We start from the raw sequence: 14,517 nt of genomic DNA on the forward strand, positions 1-14,517 counted from the left end.
GATTAATGTATTTTAATACTTTTTCAGTTGCAAGTGATAGAAATGCAACATGAACTAGCTGAAGCCAAAAAAAAAAAAAAAAGGAATTTATTAGAAGGATTCTGGGGTGTGTCAGGGAACACAGTGGCAGGTGTATGGCTAGCCTAGGGGCCAGTGGAAGTAGGGACTCCTGTTTATCTCCCATCACTGGCTTTTTCTTGTATTTGTTTCACTGCAGGTTTTCTCCATTGGATGTAAACATTCCTACTAATAGTTCAGGGAACTTGGATCTTAGAGCTTTCTCTAATTGGTTCCAAAAGCCCCGCTGGCTCATTTTGGATTAGGGTGGAGGCCCTGGGCCGTAGTCGTGGCTGTGGGGCTAGATCACTCTTTACCAACAGGATGTTCCCTCAGTAGCCCGGTGGAGGAGGACACTGGGCAGACTGGGTGTCCACTAAAGTTGGAAGAAGCAATGGCTGTCCTGAAGAAAGGACCAAGAGCTGGGCTTCTTTGAGGAAAGGGTTTCACCAATGGTCAATACTTAGACCTACTTAAATACTTAAATACTTAAAGCTGGATAACTTAGTGTAAGAGACAAGGGTTTGGATATTTCTATGTGTAAAACCCTGGTACCAACTGCCCAGTGTTTTGACTGGGGGTTCTGGGACCACAACAGAACAAATGTGATGGAGGTTTTGCTTTCCTCAGGCCATCTAGCATGAGGGAAAAACTAATACTTACCAAATGCCTTCCTTGTGCCAGGCATGGGGCTGGGTGTTTCTCAGATACGAGTTTCTTGGATCCTGTAGAAATCATGGTTGTAACCTGTTAGATTGGTATTATTTTCACCTAACAGAGGTGGAGAAATTGATGCTACAGTCATGTAACGTGTCTAGCTTCAGCAACTAGAAATTGTCAGGGTTACAGCTTGACCTCAACTGCCCCCTTTCCCCCTGAGATGTGACATCTCCCAGAAGCCTCAGATCCTCCTTGGCAGCCAAGCAGTTTCAACTGGCCTTGCCTGGTACCTTCTCAGAAAACATGGCTCCCATGTTTCTCTTGCCCAGTTTGATCCCTAGAGAGCTGGGCCTCAGGTTGATCCACATGGGAAAACTCGACTGTGCGTAGAGAGCTAGTGCCAGGGTAGAGGGTGGGCCATCGGCGTGCTCGTTTACATTGGGATTTAGAACTTGTGCCTTGGTTCTCCATATGGGAATACATATGACAGGGACCGTGTAGCCGGAAATGACCATGGTCTGCATGTACTGAGAAATATGAATCTGCACACATGCAGTCATGTACATGCAGGTATGCGTGGACGCGAAACGTGACCGTTATCACTGCAGATGTCTCTTCTCACCTGTCAGAGTGGGTAAGGTTTCACACACTATGTCTAGCAGCCCATTAGGGGGTTAGAGAACCAGCTGAATGGTTGTCTTTTTTTTTTTTTTTTTAAGATTTTATTTATTTATTTGAGAGCGAGAGAATGAGAGAGAGGCAGAGAGAGAGCGTGAGAGGGGAGAGGTCAGAAGGAGAAGCAGACTCCCCGCCCAGCAGGGAGCCCCATCTGGGACTTGATCCCAGGACTCCAGGATCATGACCTGAGCCAGAGACAGTAGCTTAAGCAACTGAGCCACGCAGGCACCCCTGAATGGTTGTCTTTTAAATGAACTAAAATAGGATAGAGTAGAATGAAATATGATAGTAGTATTCATCACAAGAAGGAAGTAATAGGTATTGTTTCATGAGATTTTATTTAGCCATATAAATATGTTTATGGTGGGGAGAGAGAGAATGTTTGTATTCGCATGCTGGAATCTGATGGAAAAGATTATTTTTAAACTATAGCTCACGGTCAAAAAAGTTTGAAGTTGACTCTTTTAAAGCTGAGATTTTGGTTGTTGGCTCTTCAGACTCAGGGTGGGGAGTGATTTTTTTTTCTATTATTTACATCTTCCTTGTTTAAGTGTATTAGGAAGAATTTTTAAAGGAACTGCCCTTTAATCATAATTATATTGCCATCAAAAATCCAAGCTCAATGGGCTTGACGAAAACTCATAAAATACCACTCCCCATCAACAAAAGAATAGTCTTTAAATCCCAATACTGAATCTAAACAAATTTATACTCTTCTGGGATCTGTGTCTGTTAGCCACACCTAAGCATGATTAAAAACTTGTACCATTCCTGGGATTACTTTAGAGATTTCTTATTAAGCCTGGAATTTATTATCTATGTATCATTTTTTAAAATGTTCTATTTTATAAGCATTATAGATTAATAGGAAGATAGTACAAAGGGGCCCACTGTACCCTTCATCCAATTTTCCCTAGTGGTTATATCTCATATAACTTTAGGACAATATCGAAAGCAGAAAATTTACATTATGTGGAACTTTAAATGGTACCTTTTATCACCAGCAACTTTGATATATGAATACAAATATCATTTATAAGTAATAATTCCATATGTGCATGATACATCTATAGAGCTTTTCTCTACTTACCAAAGGATTGGTTCCATTTATTAGGCATTGGCTTACATGGGTAGGAAAGGCTAGAGGATTAAAAAAAAAAAACAACCAACTAAAAAAAAAAGATTGATTGATCTAAACCATGTTGAAAACAAAAACTGGTTACCTTAGTCTGAAACCTTGATAGCAGATGCTGTGTCTAAATTTCTAGACTAATTCCCATGTTGCACCTTCTCCCTTTGTGCAAGCACGACCCTGTATCACCTATCTTATGAGCAGTGAGTTACTGATTAAGGACACCACTCACTTTGGGGTCCTGGTTCAGCTCTTGTCGACCATTTATCAACCTTCTCGTGCTTTCTAGAGACAATGATAGACTGAAGAACTACAGCATTCGGTTTATAGCTACAGTTGCTTCTAACTAGAAATCCGCAGATGATGCAGCTAGTGAGTAACCCAGATGAGATTTCAGTTCTAGCTGAGCTTCCCTCTCCTTTCTGCTTCTCTTCACAGCCTTCTCTAGAGAGGCAGCCTCTCTCCGAGAACACAGAGTTGTTTTACACTTGATCTTAGTCAAAAGGCCAAGAAGCAACCACAAAGTCACTTTAATATCACCCTGAAGCAGAATTTCTCCAGAATTCTGTTCAGATTGCTTACATCAAACAGACAAATCAAGAAACAGATCACCCTAATAGCTCTAAAGCATTCTGACTTCAAGTTTAAATGATTTGGGGAGTATCGACGTGACTGCAGTACCATTTTGTACAAATGGTTGATAGTTGACCGTCCTCCCATTGTAAAGCCAGTAACTGAAGGAGCTCTTATGTTTCCGGGTGCTCTGGACTTTGGTAGCTGGTTGCTAACACTTTTTCATTCCTGACCTTTTAGCATTGACTAGCTTTGATTAGGATTAAGTTGGTTAGAGATGATCCCTTCCTCAAGTCTATGTGTTAAAAAAAAAAAAAGGCCCAAACAACAAAGTGCTATTCCTGGCACACATATTTGAAGGGCAAGACTGAGAAACTTACATGTCCTCAGACACGGCTTAAAAACACAGCTCCTTACTCTAATTTATATAGACCAACTGGTTTCTGTGTGAATCTGTTTCCTAAGAGGGGACTCTCCTCTCAGAAAGTAGTGACTCCTCCTCAGCGATATAGTGGACACTCGTCTGACCCCAAAGACTTAGAATAAATCTTGCTGTCTGGTTACCCATTAAGAATGTGCCCAAGTGAAACTAGCATGGCTGAACTTACTATTAAGACGTTCCTATTAATACTGTCGTGAATGAGTCACGGGTATTGACACTTGCCAATGGGGAGCTTAGCAGCGAGTTAGTAGAGGAATGAGGATTTACTCTCAGAGACGTAGAGTTTCCATTCTCTCACGCAGAAGGCCTTTCCTTGCTGTGGGCTTAATAGTTCATTAAAAAACAAGCCTGAAAGCCGGGACTTGACAGACAGTGACAGCCCTCAGAAGAACCCTTCTTCTTCTTAATGAAGGGGAGCTGGACCCAGGCACTGCTTGATTTATGGTTTTCATCTACGCACTTGCTTTAGCGATTAGGGTACCAGCTGGCTGACCCTGACAATGGCCTCCCACTTGTCAGCCATGCTCTGTAGTGCCCTCTGCTGCTTCTTTCCAAAGGAAACACAGTGGTGGTTTTCAGTGTAGGACCCCTGCCTCCTCATGACTGTGTCTCCTCACCGTCCATGAGACTGTGTCTCACAGCTGCTCTGTGAGAACAGCCAATGCTTCATTTTCGTGAAATCTTGAGTTCTCCACCCTGTTCCCCCTAACAATGAGCTTAACCATCGACCCATTCCTCCAGGGAAGTATTACACACCAGAGTGATGAGTTCATTCATTTTCCTACCAATATGTAGTGTGGAGGGACACTAGGGAAGCCAATTAGGGCTGGTGGTTCTTTGGTTCTTATCTGCAAGTATTCATGTAAGCCTGAATTTATTGATCTAGCTAATCACCTAAAGAGTGAATGGAATTTCAACTATATTCGTTTGTCCGCTAAATAGAAATATACTGAGAATAAGTTAGAATATAGCTAATGGTTTTTTTGACTCGTGCTTCTCTCTATAAGTATCATAGAACCTAGGCTTTGGAAGAATTTACTTTATTCTTCCATTCCCCCTCATCCCATTTCATGGTTTAGATCATTCTTATTAGGCTGAGGTTATTAATCCCCCTTCTACAAAGGGTCATGCCCTGATGTACTTAGGAAGGGGCTTCCAACCCAGCTCTGACTCCATTCTTCTCCACATGGCTTGTAAGTAAGAGCTTGTGTTGATCCAACCACACACTTGTATTTTCTTCTCCTTGTGACCAGGTCTCACACAGTTGTGAGGCAGCCAGTAGGCTTTAAGAAGACCGCCTGTAAGCACAGGCATGATGAGGGGGAATCTAACTTCTGACAAGTGACGGATTCCTAGTTGTTGGTGCTCCCCACCAACCTCTTAGACTCAAAACATTTTGAAGGAGCTTTATAAAGCACCATGTAATGTACAACATCTCTGACGGATGCTCACTGATCTTCTGTTAGGACACTCCTAGTGACAGGGGGTCTGTACCTCAGAAGTTGCCCACCCACTTCATTGATAAAAATACAGGAATAATGCTCTCATGGTAAAGGATCCGATTCCAGCGTCTTTAACACACCTCGCTGTGGGAGTTGATCAGCTCAGCCACGGACTTGGAAGTAGGAGATGTCTTGGGGTGATTTACTTGGGGTGGGTTCGGCTTGATGTCCTCTTGACCCAGCAGCCTCTCTCTACTGCAGCAAAGAGATGTGTGACCAGCAGAATGCCTTCACCATGTGTCCCCTGTGTGACAAGTCCTGTGATTACTGGAACCTCAGCTCAGCCTGTGGTACGGCAAAGGCGAGCCACCTATTTGACAACCCTGCCACCGTCTTCTTCTCCATCTTCATGGCTCTGTGGGGTAAGTGGTTATCATGAACCTTGCTTATTTTGCTGATGCCCTTACATGGGTACAGTGACCATGCTCTGAAGTCCATATCCTTTGATTTATGTCTTTTAGTCCTTATATCTCAAGAAGTATTTTAGGGACAATAGCTTTCTCTCTTTTGCTTCTGTTTGTGAATAGAACTAAGACCATCCTCCTTGGCTTTATATATTTTTTAAAAAATTAGAGGATGTTAATCTTGTATTAATCTCATGTATGCTTTATTCAGAATTTGAACCAATGCAAATCCCTAGCACACCCATAAGGCATTCCAGCTATCTCTACTAAGATACGTAGTTATAGATAGTCACTATAACACTCAGAGGGGGTGGGGAGACTGCCATGGCCGCAGAGTTCACTGGTGGAGAAAGTGGATCCAAACCTGATCTCCAGACTGCAGGTTCTGGGCAATTTCCAGGACACCATGAACACAGACAGTAGAGATTTTACTTAATGCCAGAGTAGTGTTTTCAGTATTTCCACCAAAGGGATTTGTGAAGGAAAGAACAGATAGTTCCTTCATTTTCCTTCTCCTCCCTTTATCCCCAGAGTATTAGGGTAATAAACATTTTCTGGGCCATAGCCATCTGACCATAAGCACACACACACACACACACACACACACACACACTTTTCACAAACGTGAATGGAATAACCTGGAATAATAACCCCTGTGGTAACTGGACCTTTCCAAGAATACATACCCATGAGGATCATACAAGGAACGAAGTCAACATGTTTCAGCCCATCTTGAGTAGCCTCCTCACTTTCACTTTTTACTCCTCATTGGATATGCAGGCCCTTTGTTTCCCCTTTGGATCACGGAACAGCAGGCCTGTGATCCCACTGCGAAGGATGCTTGATTATCACTGACTCCATGGGGCCTGGAGGACATGCCAGGATGGGACCATGAGTCACACATTCCTGAAAGTGTGAAAAAGAGAGAGGGAGGAGGGAGAGGTCCATTCTCAGTAGTGCTGAGAGTACTAATACAAGCTTTCTTTGTTCCCAGCAGGGACCTCTCCTTGGGTGGAGATAGAACCAGAGTGGAAAGATTGCCATATTACTAGGCCACCAGGGAACATTTCCAGGGGACACTCTATTCTCTGTTCTCTTGTGGAATCGCCCCTGCCCAGGATACATGGCCAGTAGTCAGCCCACAGAAGTAGGGGCAGGGAGTAGGAGGAAGTGGCGCTTGTCACCATGGGGCCCTGGAATTGTTCACAGGAGGGGTTCAGCAGAACGAGCTGGAGCTGGCGCTTGTTGCCTGGGAGTGTTAGGCAGCAGCTCTGTGTCTCCTCGTCAAGCAGGGCATCTCATGATTATCCCCAGATCCACTGGAACTGATTTGGAACCCGGAATACACGTTCAGTTTTTGATATATTGCAATCCTAATTCCCATTCATTTGTCTTAAGAGATTCCCATGACTGAGTAGCTAAAGCTTAATGACGCTGGGCCCATGATCCCTTACGGACTTTCCTGGGATGTGTAATTCCTTGTTGTAGAGAAACTGAGTTTTCGGTTGTACTTGGCCACTCTCAAGCCCCAACAACTACCTCTTTTTCCTCGATAGCTGTAATTAGCAGATGCCTCCCGGCCCCTGGGATCTGCAATCATTTACTGCCCCACCCCTGCCCTTCTCGCTCCCCCTCACGTGGCAGCACAGGAGAAGCATGGAGGGTGGGATGCGTCAGAGCTTCCTGGCATAGCGTGGGGTTCAGTTGTGTTTTTTAACAGTCTTGCTGAGTTTTACGTGATTGTGTATTTGGTCGCAGCAGCCAAGAGCCGCTGGGCACAACTGCCTGCAAATTACAATGAAAAATAACAGTACTGCCTCTTATTACCATGATTATTATGATCAGCGGTGCTGTGCTGGGTGGGCCTGGGCTGGGGCCCAGCCTGCCAGGAGGAAAGCTGGGGAGAAGTGGTTCTCGGCAGAGAGACGGTCTGTCAGTGGAGCAGGAGTGGGGCCCACTGAGGTGCTGGCCGGCAGGGCCTGGATTTGTGGGGTCTTCAGGCCGAGCTCCTCTGTGGTTCAGCTTCAGACTCCAGGGAACCCTGGAAGCCTCACTGAAAAGGGGAGTAAAGGGCGAGGGTTCCTGAACCCTGTTCTGAAGAGAAGTTAAGGGCACTGACTTAGGGATCAGGCAGGTCCTAGTTGCATGTCTCAGTCCTGCTCCTTGCCAGCTGGGGGTCCACGGCAAGACAATGTGGATCTAGCTCCTTGTCACAAAAGTCAGCACTCTCAACCAATGTGCCAGGTGCCTGGGGCAAGCTTCTTAACCTTTGGGCATCACCCTGCTCATCTGTGAGATGGGTGAACGAGTTCCTACCCCATAGTGTTTTTGGGACAAGTGAGGAATATCTGTGTGCAGAGCACTTAGCATAGTGCCTGGCAGGGGACATACATCAGGAGCTGTGAGCTTCTCTTCCTCATTGTGGTGGGCCTCCCTCGTCCTCATGACCCCTCTGCAGTGACTTCTCTGCCCCTCTCCTCTGTTCCCATGCTCTGAATTCTCGTCTTCATAGAGATCACAGTCAGGAAGCACTGTGGACCCTGCTGTATGCCGAGCCCTCCTCAGGCACTGAGAAGAGCCTAGGAAAAGGAGGGATGCCTTCCTCCCCACCTTGTCCCCAGAACATCCCCAGGCCTGTGCCAGTGTTGGGAGGTCAGGACGTATTTATACTGAAAAGCCGCAAATCCCCAGGAGAAACCCTACGAATCTGTGCACTGTAACGTAGCGCCAAGTCAAACAAATGGAGCTTCTAGCAACTGCACATTCAGCCGGTCTGTAGGTGTCTGTTCCGCTTGGTTCTGTGCTGTGCCCGAGGCAAACAGGCAGCCAAGAGCTTAGGAAGTTTACAGCCCTGTTACTCCACCGCAGACCTGAGTCGCAGGCAACAGTGTGGGGCGGCACGTGGTGAAGGGTGTCCGGGCTTTTCTCGTGGGTGGTGTTGAGGTGCGTGCGGGGGTGGCCTCAAGGAGTGTCCCTTCCCTTCCTTTCTAGGGCACCAGACCCTGAGGACAGTAGGAGCGGGGAGGAGAGGGTGCCCCCAGCTGAGTGGGTCAGGAAAGGATGAGGGTAGCCCATGGACGGCAGCAGAGGGGCGCAGGGCAGTTTGTAGGACTTGAGTATGAGGAGGGCAGCGAGGGGGTGACATTAGCAGCAACCCAGGTATGAGGTTGTGTGTTGACAGAGCAAGGGAATGGATTTAAACAGAGGGGTCGGGCTGCATACACAAGGTCTGCCCGTCCAGAGAGAAGAACTTGAAAGGTAAGGAGCCATTGAAAATCTAGACGGGGGAGTGTTGGCATTCTCCCTCTCCCCGCCCCTTCTTCACAGCCCAAATGCCATTGTTCTTCAAGACTTGGCTGAGATGGCTTCTCGGGCAGCCAGCACTCCCTCAGCTGCATGCCCACAGCTCTCCACTGGGCCATTCTTAAGGCCCTGAACACTTCATGCCTTGTATGGTAGCTATTTACAGTCCCTCCCCATAGACTGTCAACAGTTTGAGAGCAAAATCCACAGCAGAGTCACCTAACCTCCCTCATGATGTCTAGAAGGCTGTTTTGTATATTACAGATTCCTTAATCAGGCCCAGTTCTTTTTGCAGGTTTGGAAATTTAGTCCAGCTTGCTCAAAGAACAAGAGAGGTGTTGTAAGAAAGCCAGAAGCTAGCTCCTGGATGCTGGTAACAAAAGGGAGCCAGGCCTCCAGGAAGTGGAGCTGGGGGAACTCTCTGGAATCCTGGCCCTTTCTCCTGTCAGGTGTTGCAAGGTTCATCCCAGTTCTGCTTCTCTTTGTGTCGCTTAGTTTCAGTTTTCAAAAGAGTGGGTCCATATGGTTCATCAGCAGGCTCTGGAGGAGGCGTTGGTCCTGGGGTAATGAGCCGTGGCTGTTGTGTGGAGGGTGCTGGCTCTGCCTGGAGCACGTTGGCCTGGCCCTTGGAGGGGCTTTGTGTGGAGCAGACTGACCGTGTGGGGATGGGAGACACTCAGCAGTTACTTGCTAAACAAGTAGAGGCCTGGGTGAATGCCCCGTAGGGGAGAGCTCTCCATCAGCCACGTGCAGCCGGGCTCGGAAGTCAGGTGGAGCTATGAGGCGACTGTTACAGAACCTCAGGACAGGATAGTTGGGGAAGGGAAGTGGTGCTGGTAGAAAGTTGGGAGAAAATGGGTGAGAACGCTGAAGAAGGTGCAGGAGGAAAGAACGTGTATGTAAGGAAGATGAGCTTTGTCCAAAAAGACTACAGACCCTCCTGTTCTTGTTGTCTTCATCCTTCCGTCCTTCCTTTATTTCTTGAGATCCCTGTTTGCCCTCTTCTCATGACCTAGAAGTAGGGAGAGGTGCACGCCTGCGTGTGTGCTGGTGTGTCTCCCTTTACGTATATCTGTTGGGCTCTCAAGGATGGGGACTAGTTGGAGCAGTTCCAGTTAGAAGTAAGAGGAAGGGAATAAGTGCTTTAAAGAGAGTCCCTAGATTTGAAATCTCTTAAGTTTATCCTCTACCTCCATTGGTGATCCCAAAGGGTACTCAAAATTCAATCTTTAATAGAATTTTTTTCTTTATCTTTAAGCTACCATGTTTCTGGAAAACTGGAAGAGGTTACAGATGCGGCTGGGCTACTTCTGGGACCTGACTGGTATAGAAGAGGAAGAAGTGAGTTCCCTTGCGTACTTCTCTGGGTCCTTGCTTGGTTTCACCCTGCAAATAGACCTTCTTGAGTGAGGTGACCACTTAAATTTGCTGTCACATCAGCCAATCCCTGGCTCTATGGTCTTAACTGTGGTAGATATGCACTGAGGCCAAGAGCTCAGATCCCCACTCTGCTCCTGAAACACTGGACCTGAAGGGTAGTCAGATGTCCCAGGGACCCTCTCTGGAAAAAGAGATGGCACAAGAGAAAAGCCTTTGTGGTTCCTTTGAAATTTATCTTAACATTCTTCTACCTCCCATTTCGTGGGTGCATGAAGCCAGAGAGTAGGAATTGCTCTCATGTAACCCAGAGCACGCACCTGTCAGCTGGCCTCTATAAGCCTCCTGAGGATCAAGAGAGTGGTATGGGTGCCAGATGCTAATTGCCTTTGGTGCCTATGGAAGAAGAAAGAAGCACTGAACTATTACAGTGTAAGCCAGTACAGCATGGGTGAAACTAGAGGATGAGCTAAGGGCAAAAGATAGGTTCTTCTCTAGTGTTATGAACCGATGATATTAAAGGTTGAAAACAAGTCAGCCTTCCTTCTGGGCTCTTACGGGGGCCCCAGGCCTGATGTTGGTGAGCTGGCAATGAGTAGTGTGTGTCTGGTCGCTCACAGTTCTTATCTATTCCCACACGCTACCACTGACAGAACAGTAGATGTGAATATTGGATAGGGGCTCCTGATATTGTGGACATTGTTGATGAGGTGCTGGGACCAGTGTCTAGAAAGACCAGGAGGCACTCACATCTGCCCAAGTACTGGCTTGCAAAGGCTGGGCGCGAACATAATGGCGGCTACACGGAAAGCAAGCCTTTTCTGCATTCTCCCCTAGTAACTGATGCGCCTCGCCTTAGACTAGGGATCGCTGGCTTTGTGGCCCTGATGTTTTATGACCAAGCAAGGACCTCTCCAATTCAGTCTTGTTCTCAAGCTTGCTTGGTTCTATATGTCTGTCGCATGATGTCGTTTCTTCTCCTTGACGCTCTCACTGAGCAGGTGGGCATTCCATCCCCATGCATTGAGTGCCTGTGCTCACTGTGTTCCAGGCCTGTGGATTAAGCATCTGCCTGGACACTAATGGTATCATGGGTTCCGTGGCGGATCAGAGTATGTCCACGTGGGTTCTACCTTCAAGGGGGATACAAATTAGGAGGATAAGCATCAGAGAATGATGAAGGCAATTGTGTTTTTTGGTAATTAGTGGCAAAATGAGTGCTTCCAATAGAAAGAGCTATGGAAGTGGGACTATGGAGGTATTCTGGTTGACATCCTTGCCCTATGGATGAGAGAGAGAGAGAGAGAGAGAGGGAGACAAGGGAGTTGTGGTGGGTGTGGGGAAGCGGGAGCTCCTGCTCTCCTAATGCAGGGCCTAGCATGGCTCCCAAGAAGAGAAGAAGACATATCCTGGCATCCAAGCCTGCATAGGGCCGGAGAAGAGCTAAGTGTGTCTGCTAAGTAGAACTGAGGAAGCCAGAAAGTATCTGGAGAGGAGGTGTAAACACTCACACAGAGAAAGCCATCGGTTATGACTCAATGTCCTCAAGAATCTCCATCGCAGGCCCCTGGCAGGTGGGGGCAGGATAATCCATTTTGTTTCTGGAGCCAGTTTTCCTGTTTTCTGATTAACCCAGAGATCAGGGGTAAGATCACGGGTGGACCATGATTTGAGGAACTCGTGTGCAGGCTGGGAGTGGGCTGGCCAAGACTGGTTCACCTGTGGCACAAGGAGAGGTTTGTCCTGGGCCCTGGTCGCTCCTGATGGGAGCTTATTGCAGGGTGGCTTGCTTTGACCGCGTGGTTGGTGCGCCCTGGGCCAGGCATGGTTGAGACGAAGGGAGGACAGCCTCGTCTTGTCCTTTGATGTATTTATATTTCGAACTAGGATATCAAACACACTTTAAATTTAGTTCAATCTGAACAGTCTCTGAGCATCTCCAAAGGGTCACATTCAGCTAGGGTGCTTTCTGGTCTCCAAATCTTTAGAATACGGTGGAGAATATGTGAGAGAAATTTTTTCTGGCTAATGTAGCCAGGAAGGGTTGAACAAGTGGGGTGCCTCAAGTCCAGGTTGTAAACCAGGGAGAAGTGGAAGGAGGCTGGAGACCATTTTCTTTCAGGGCAGGGAAAAGCATGAACAACCAAATCCAACCTCCACTTCTGGGTTAGTGTGGCCCCTGCCTAAGGGGGTCTGTGTGTGGAACCAGGAGGGTCATCTCGAGAGACTTAACTGAGAGACTCTTTGGATCCTGTTCGTGATGAAGGGAGGCCTGCCAGACATCCAGAGCCTTTAGCTCTGAAGTCGATAATCTTCAGCTCAGTGGGCCTCACTTGCCTGATTAACTTCTGTCAGACCCCCTGGAGTGTGGCCTTGTCTGAACACAGACGGCCTCTCCTCCACCTCTCTCCCAACCCTTGTCTGTCATATCAAGCTTTCGGTGTCCTACATGGCTTCGCCTCACAGGAAGCAGAATCCTCTACCCCTGTTTCTGAACTCAGTACATGTCCTTCTCCTTGCTCAGCCCTTCTGGCTACAGAGACCTTCATCCTCTCCCCAGCTCATTCTAGTCTCTGCACCGGCTGTTCCCTCCCCTAGAATGCTCCAGTCTCCACGTGGCCTACCCTTTCTTGGCCGTTCCATCCCACTCAAAACATGACCCTCCTCAAATGGGCCTTCCCAGAATCCCATTCGGAAGCAGCCAGCCGCATTTTATTTCTTCGATTTTTCTTACCCCTAGCTGCTGGTTTCTTACTTGTGTCTGTGTTTTGTCTGCTGTCACCTTCCTCCCCTTGAAGATAATCTCAAGCTCCACTGTGGCCTCAGAGCCTAGAAAGAATGGCAGAGGAGCTTGAAGACTCTTCAATGAAGACATTTGTTGAGCGTGTATCTGGGTTTACTTCTTTAGGTCAGAGAAGGCTGGTCCTAAGCTGGCCTGGGGCCCTCCTTCAGCCAGCTCCTGAGGAGACCAACCAGGTAGAGGTAGCTTTGGGAAGTATTTCCCAGGGTCGTGGTGGGACGGGTTATGTATTTATGGCAACTTTGCATCAGACCACCAGTCCAGAGAGGCCACGTGTTCAGAACATCAGGAATAAGGAGGACCCACCCGTGGCTGGGGGCACTGGCACAGCCCACACAGGGGCTGGATTCTGCTCTGGCCAGGAGCTCAAGCTCTGCTTGTCCAGCTCCTGGCCTTTGGGGAACTCTGTAACCCCACCGGACCTTCTTGGCCACAGACAGAGAGATCCTTGTCTGACCTGCTTCAGCTGGAATGCAGAACAGGCAAAGACTCTGCTCTGAGAGTCTTGGACTCCTGTTCATGTGGCGAGAATGCTCAGCTTGTTCTAAAGAGATGAGGGGTTCTGAATGGGTGCCCAGCAGGGGGCGAGGCGGGATGAGGGTGAGGTTGAGGTGGGTGAGAGGGATGCGAGGACGTGCCTCTGTGTGGTGTCACAGCTTGTCTTTGGAAAGTCAGAGGCAGGTCAAGAGCAGCCTCCTAGTCAGAAGGGGAAGTTCCTTAGCTCCTTTGCCAGGTATGAAAGGTAGGAACAATGCTAGCTTGAGGCAGTTTAGGATCCACATTATGGTACTCACCAAAAAGATCCTGCTCTTGTTTTTTAATGAAAATCTTGCATGGAAATAATATAAATGAAAAGCGACCAGATTTTAGGGGCCATGGAGGACAACTTCAAATCAAATTTCTTGAAACGTTCCGGTAGGGTGTTCATTGTTGTAGGCAAAAGGATTTTTGCAGGAAATGTGGGTTTTAAAAACATTAAGCAAGTGGCTTCACAGTAGAACTTTTCAGAGCTAGTATGTTCATTGTGACTCTCAGGTGATACATTGTGTGGGCTTTTCCAATCTCTTAGCCCCTGGAATCCCTTTTTAGCTACAACTCTTAGCACACGCATTGGGAAATGATGTGTTGGAGAATGGATGAAGGTGTGAGACCAAATCAGTGAGCCTCACAAGCCTTTAGAGATTTCTGGGTGCTCCACATGGTACTAATTACTGTGAGAAATAGAAAATGAGACATACTGGGTCGCAGATCCTTATGTTAGTATAAAGAGACTCTCAGATGCAAAACAGCTAGGAAATCCTGGAAGAAAAATACATAATTGAGAACGGCACGTGGTATAAGTTATACTATTCTAGGCTATTCGAGAGGGAGGAGACTCCACCAGGTTGGACGTGGCAGGGAAGTCGTGGAAGGGATGGGGCTGATGGGTCTTTGAAGATCGGTAATGGCGGGCTGCCTTAAAACTCTGGAATAACATTGCCTCCTGTTGTATCAGTTATGTTTCTAAGCCACCTGCATGGTTTCTCCTCTCCAATGTCATGGCATGTCCCAGGAAAGCCGAAGACTTGTCAGGAGCCTAGCTTGTTGGC

At 47.3% G+C, this 14,517-nt stretch overlaps 1 protein-coding gene across 1 annotated transcript in view; it reads left to right on the forward strand.

Annotated features, from left to right (window-relative positions):
• ANO2 (anoctamin 2) overlaps nt 1–14,517 on the forward strand; it is a 352,603-nt gene that overhangs the window by 179,570 nt on the left and 158,516 nt on the right. Inside the window, exons 12-13 of the mRNA XM_046012406.1 lie at nt 5,246–5,406; nt 10,010–10,092. Coding sequence (XP_045868362.1) covers nt 5,246–5,406; nt 10,010–10,092 — 244 coding nt within the window. The remainder of the gene's footprint in view (nt 1–5,245; nt 5,407–10,009; nt 10,093–14,517) is intronic.

Source organism: Meles meles, chromosome 7, assembly GCF_922984935.1.
Source record: "Meles meles chromosome 7, mMelMel3.1 paternal haplotype, whole genome shotgun sequence".
NCBI classification, from domain to species: Eukaryota; Metazoa; Chordata; class Mammalia; order Carnivora; family Mustelidae; genus Meles; species Meles meles.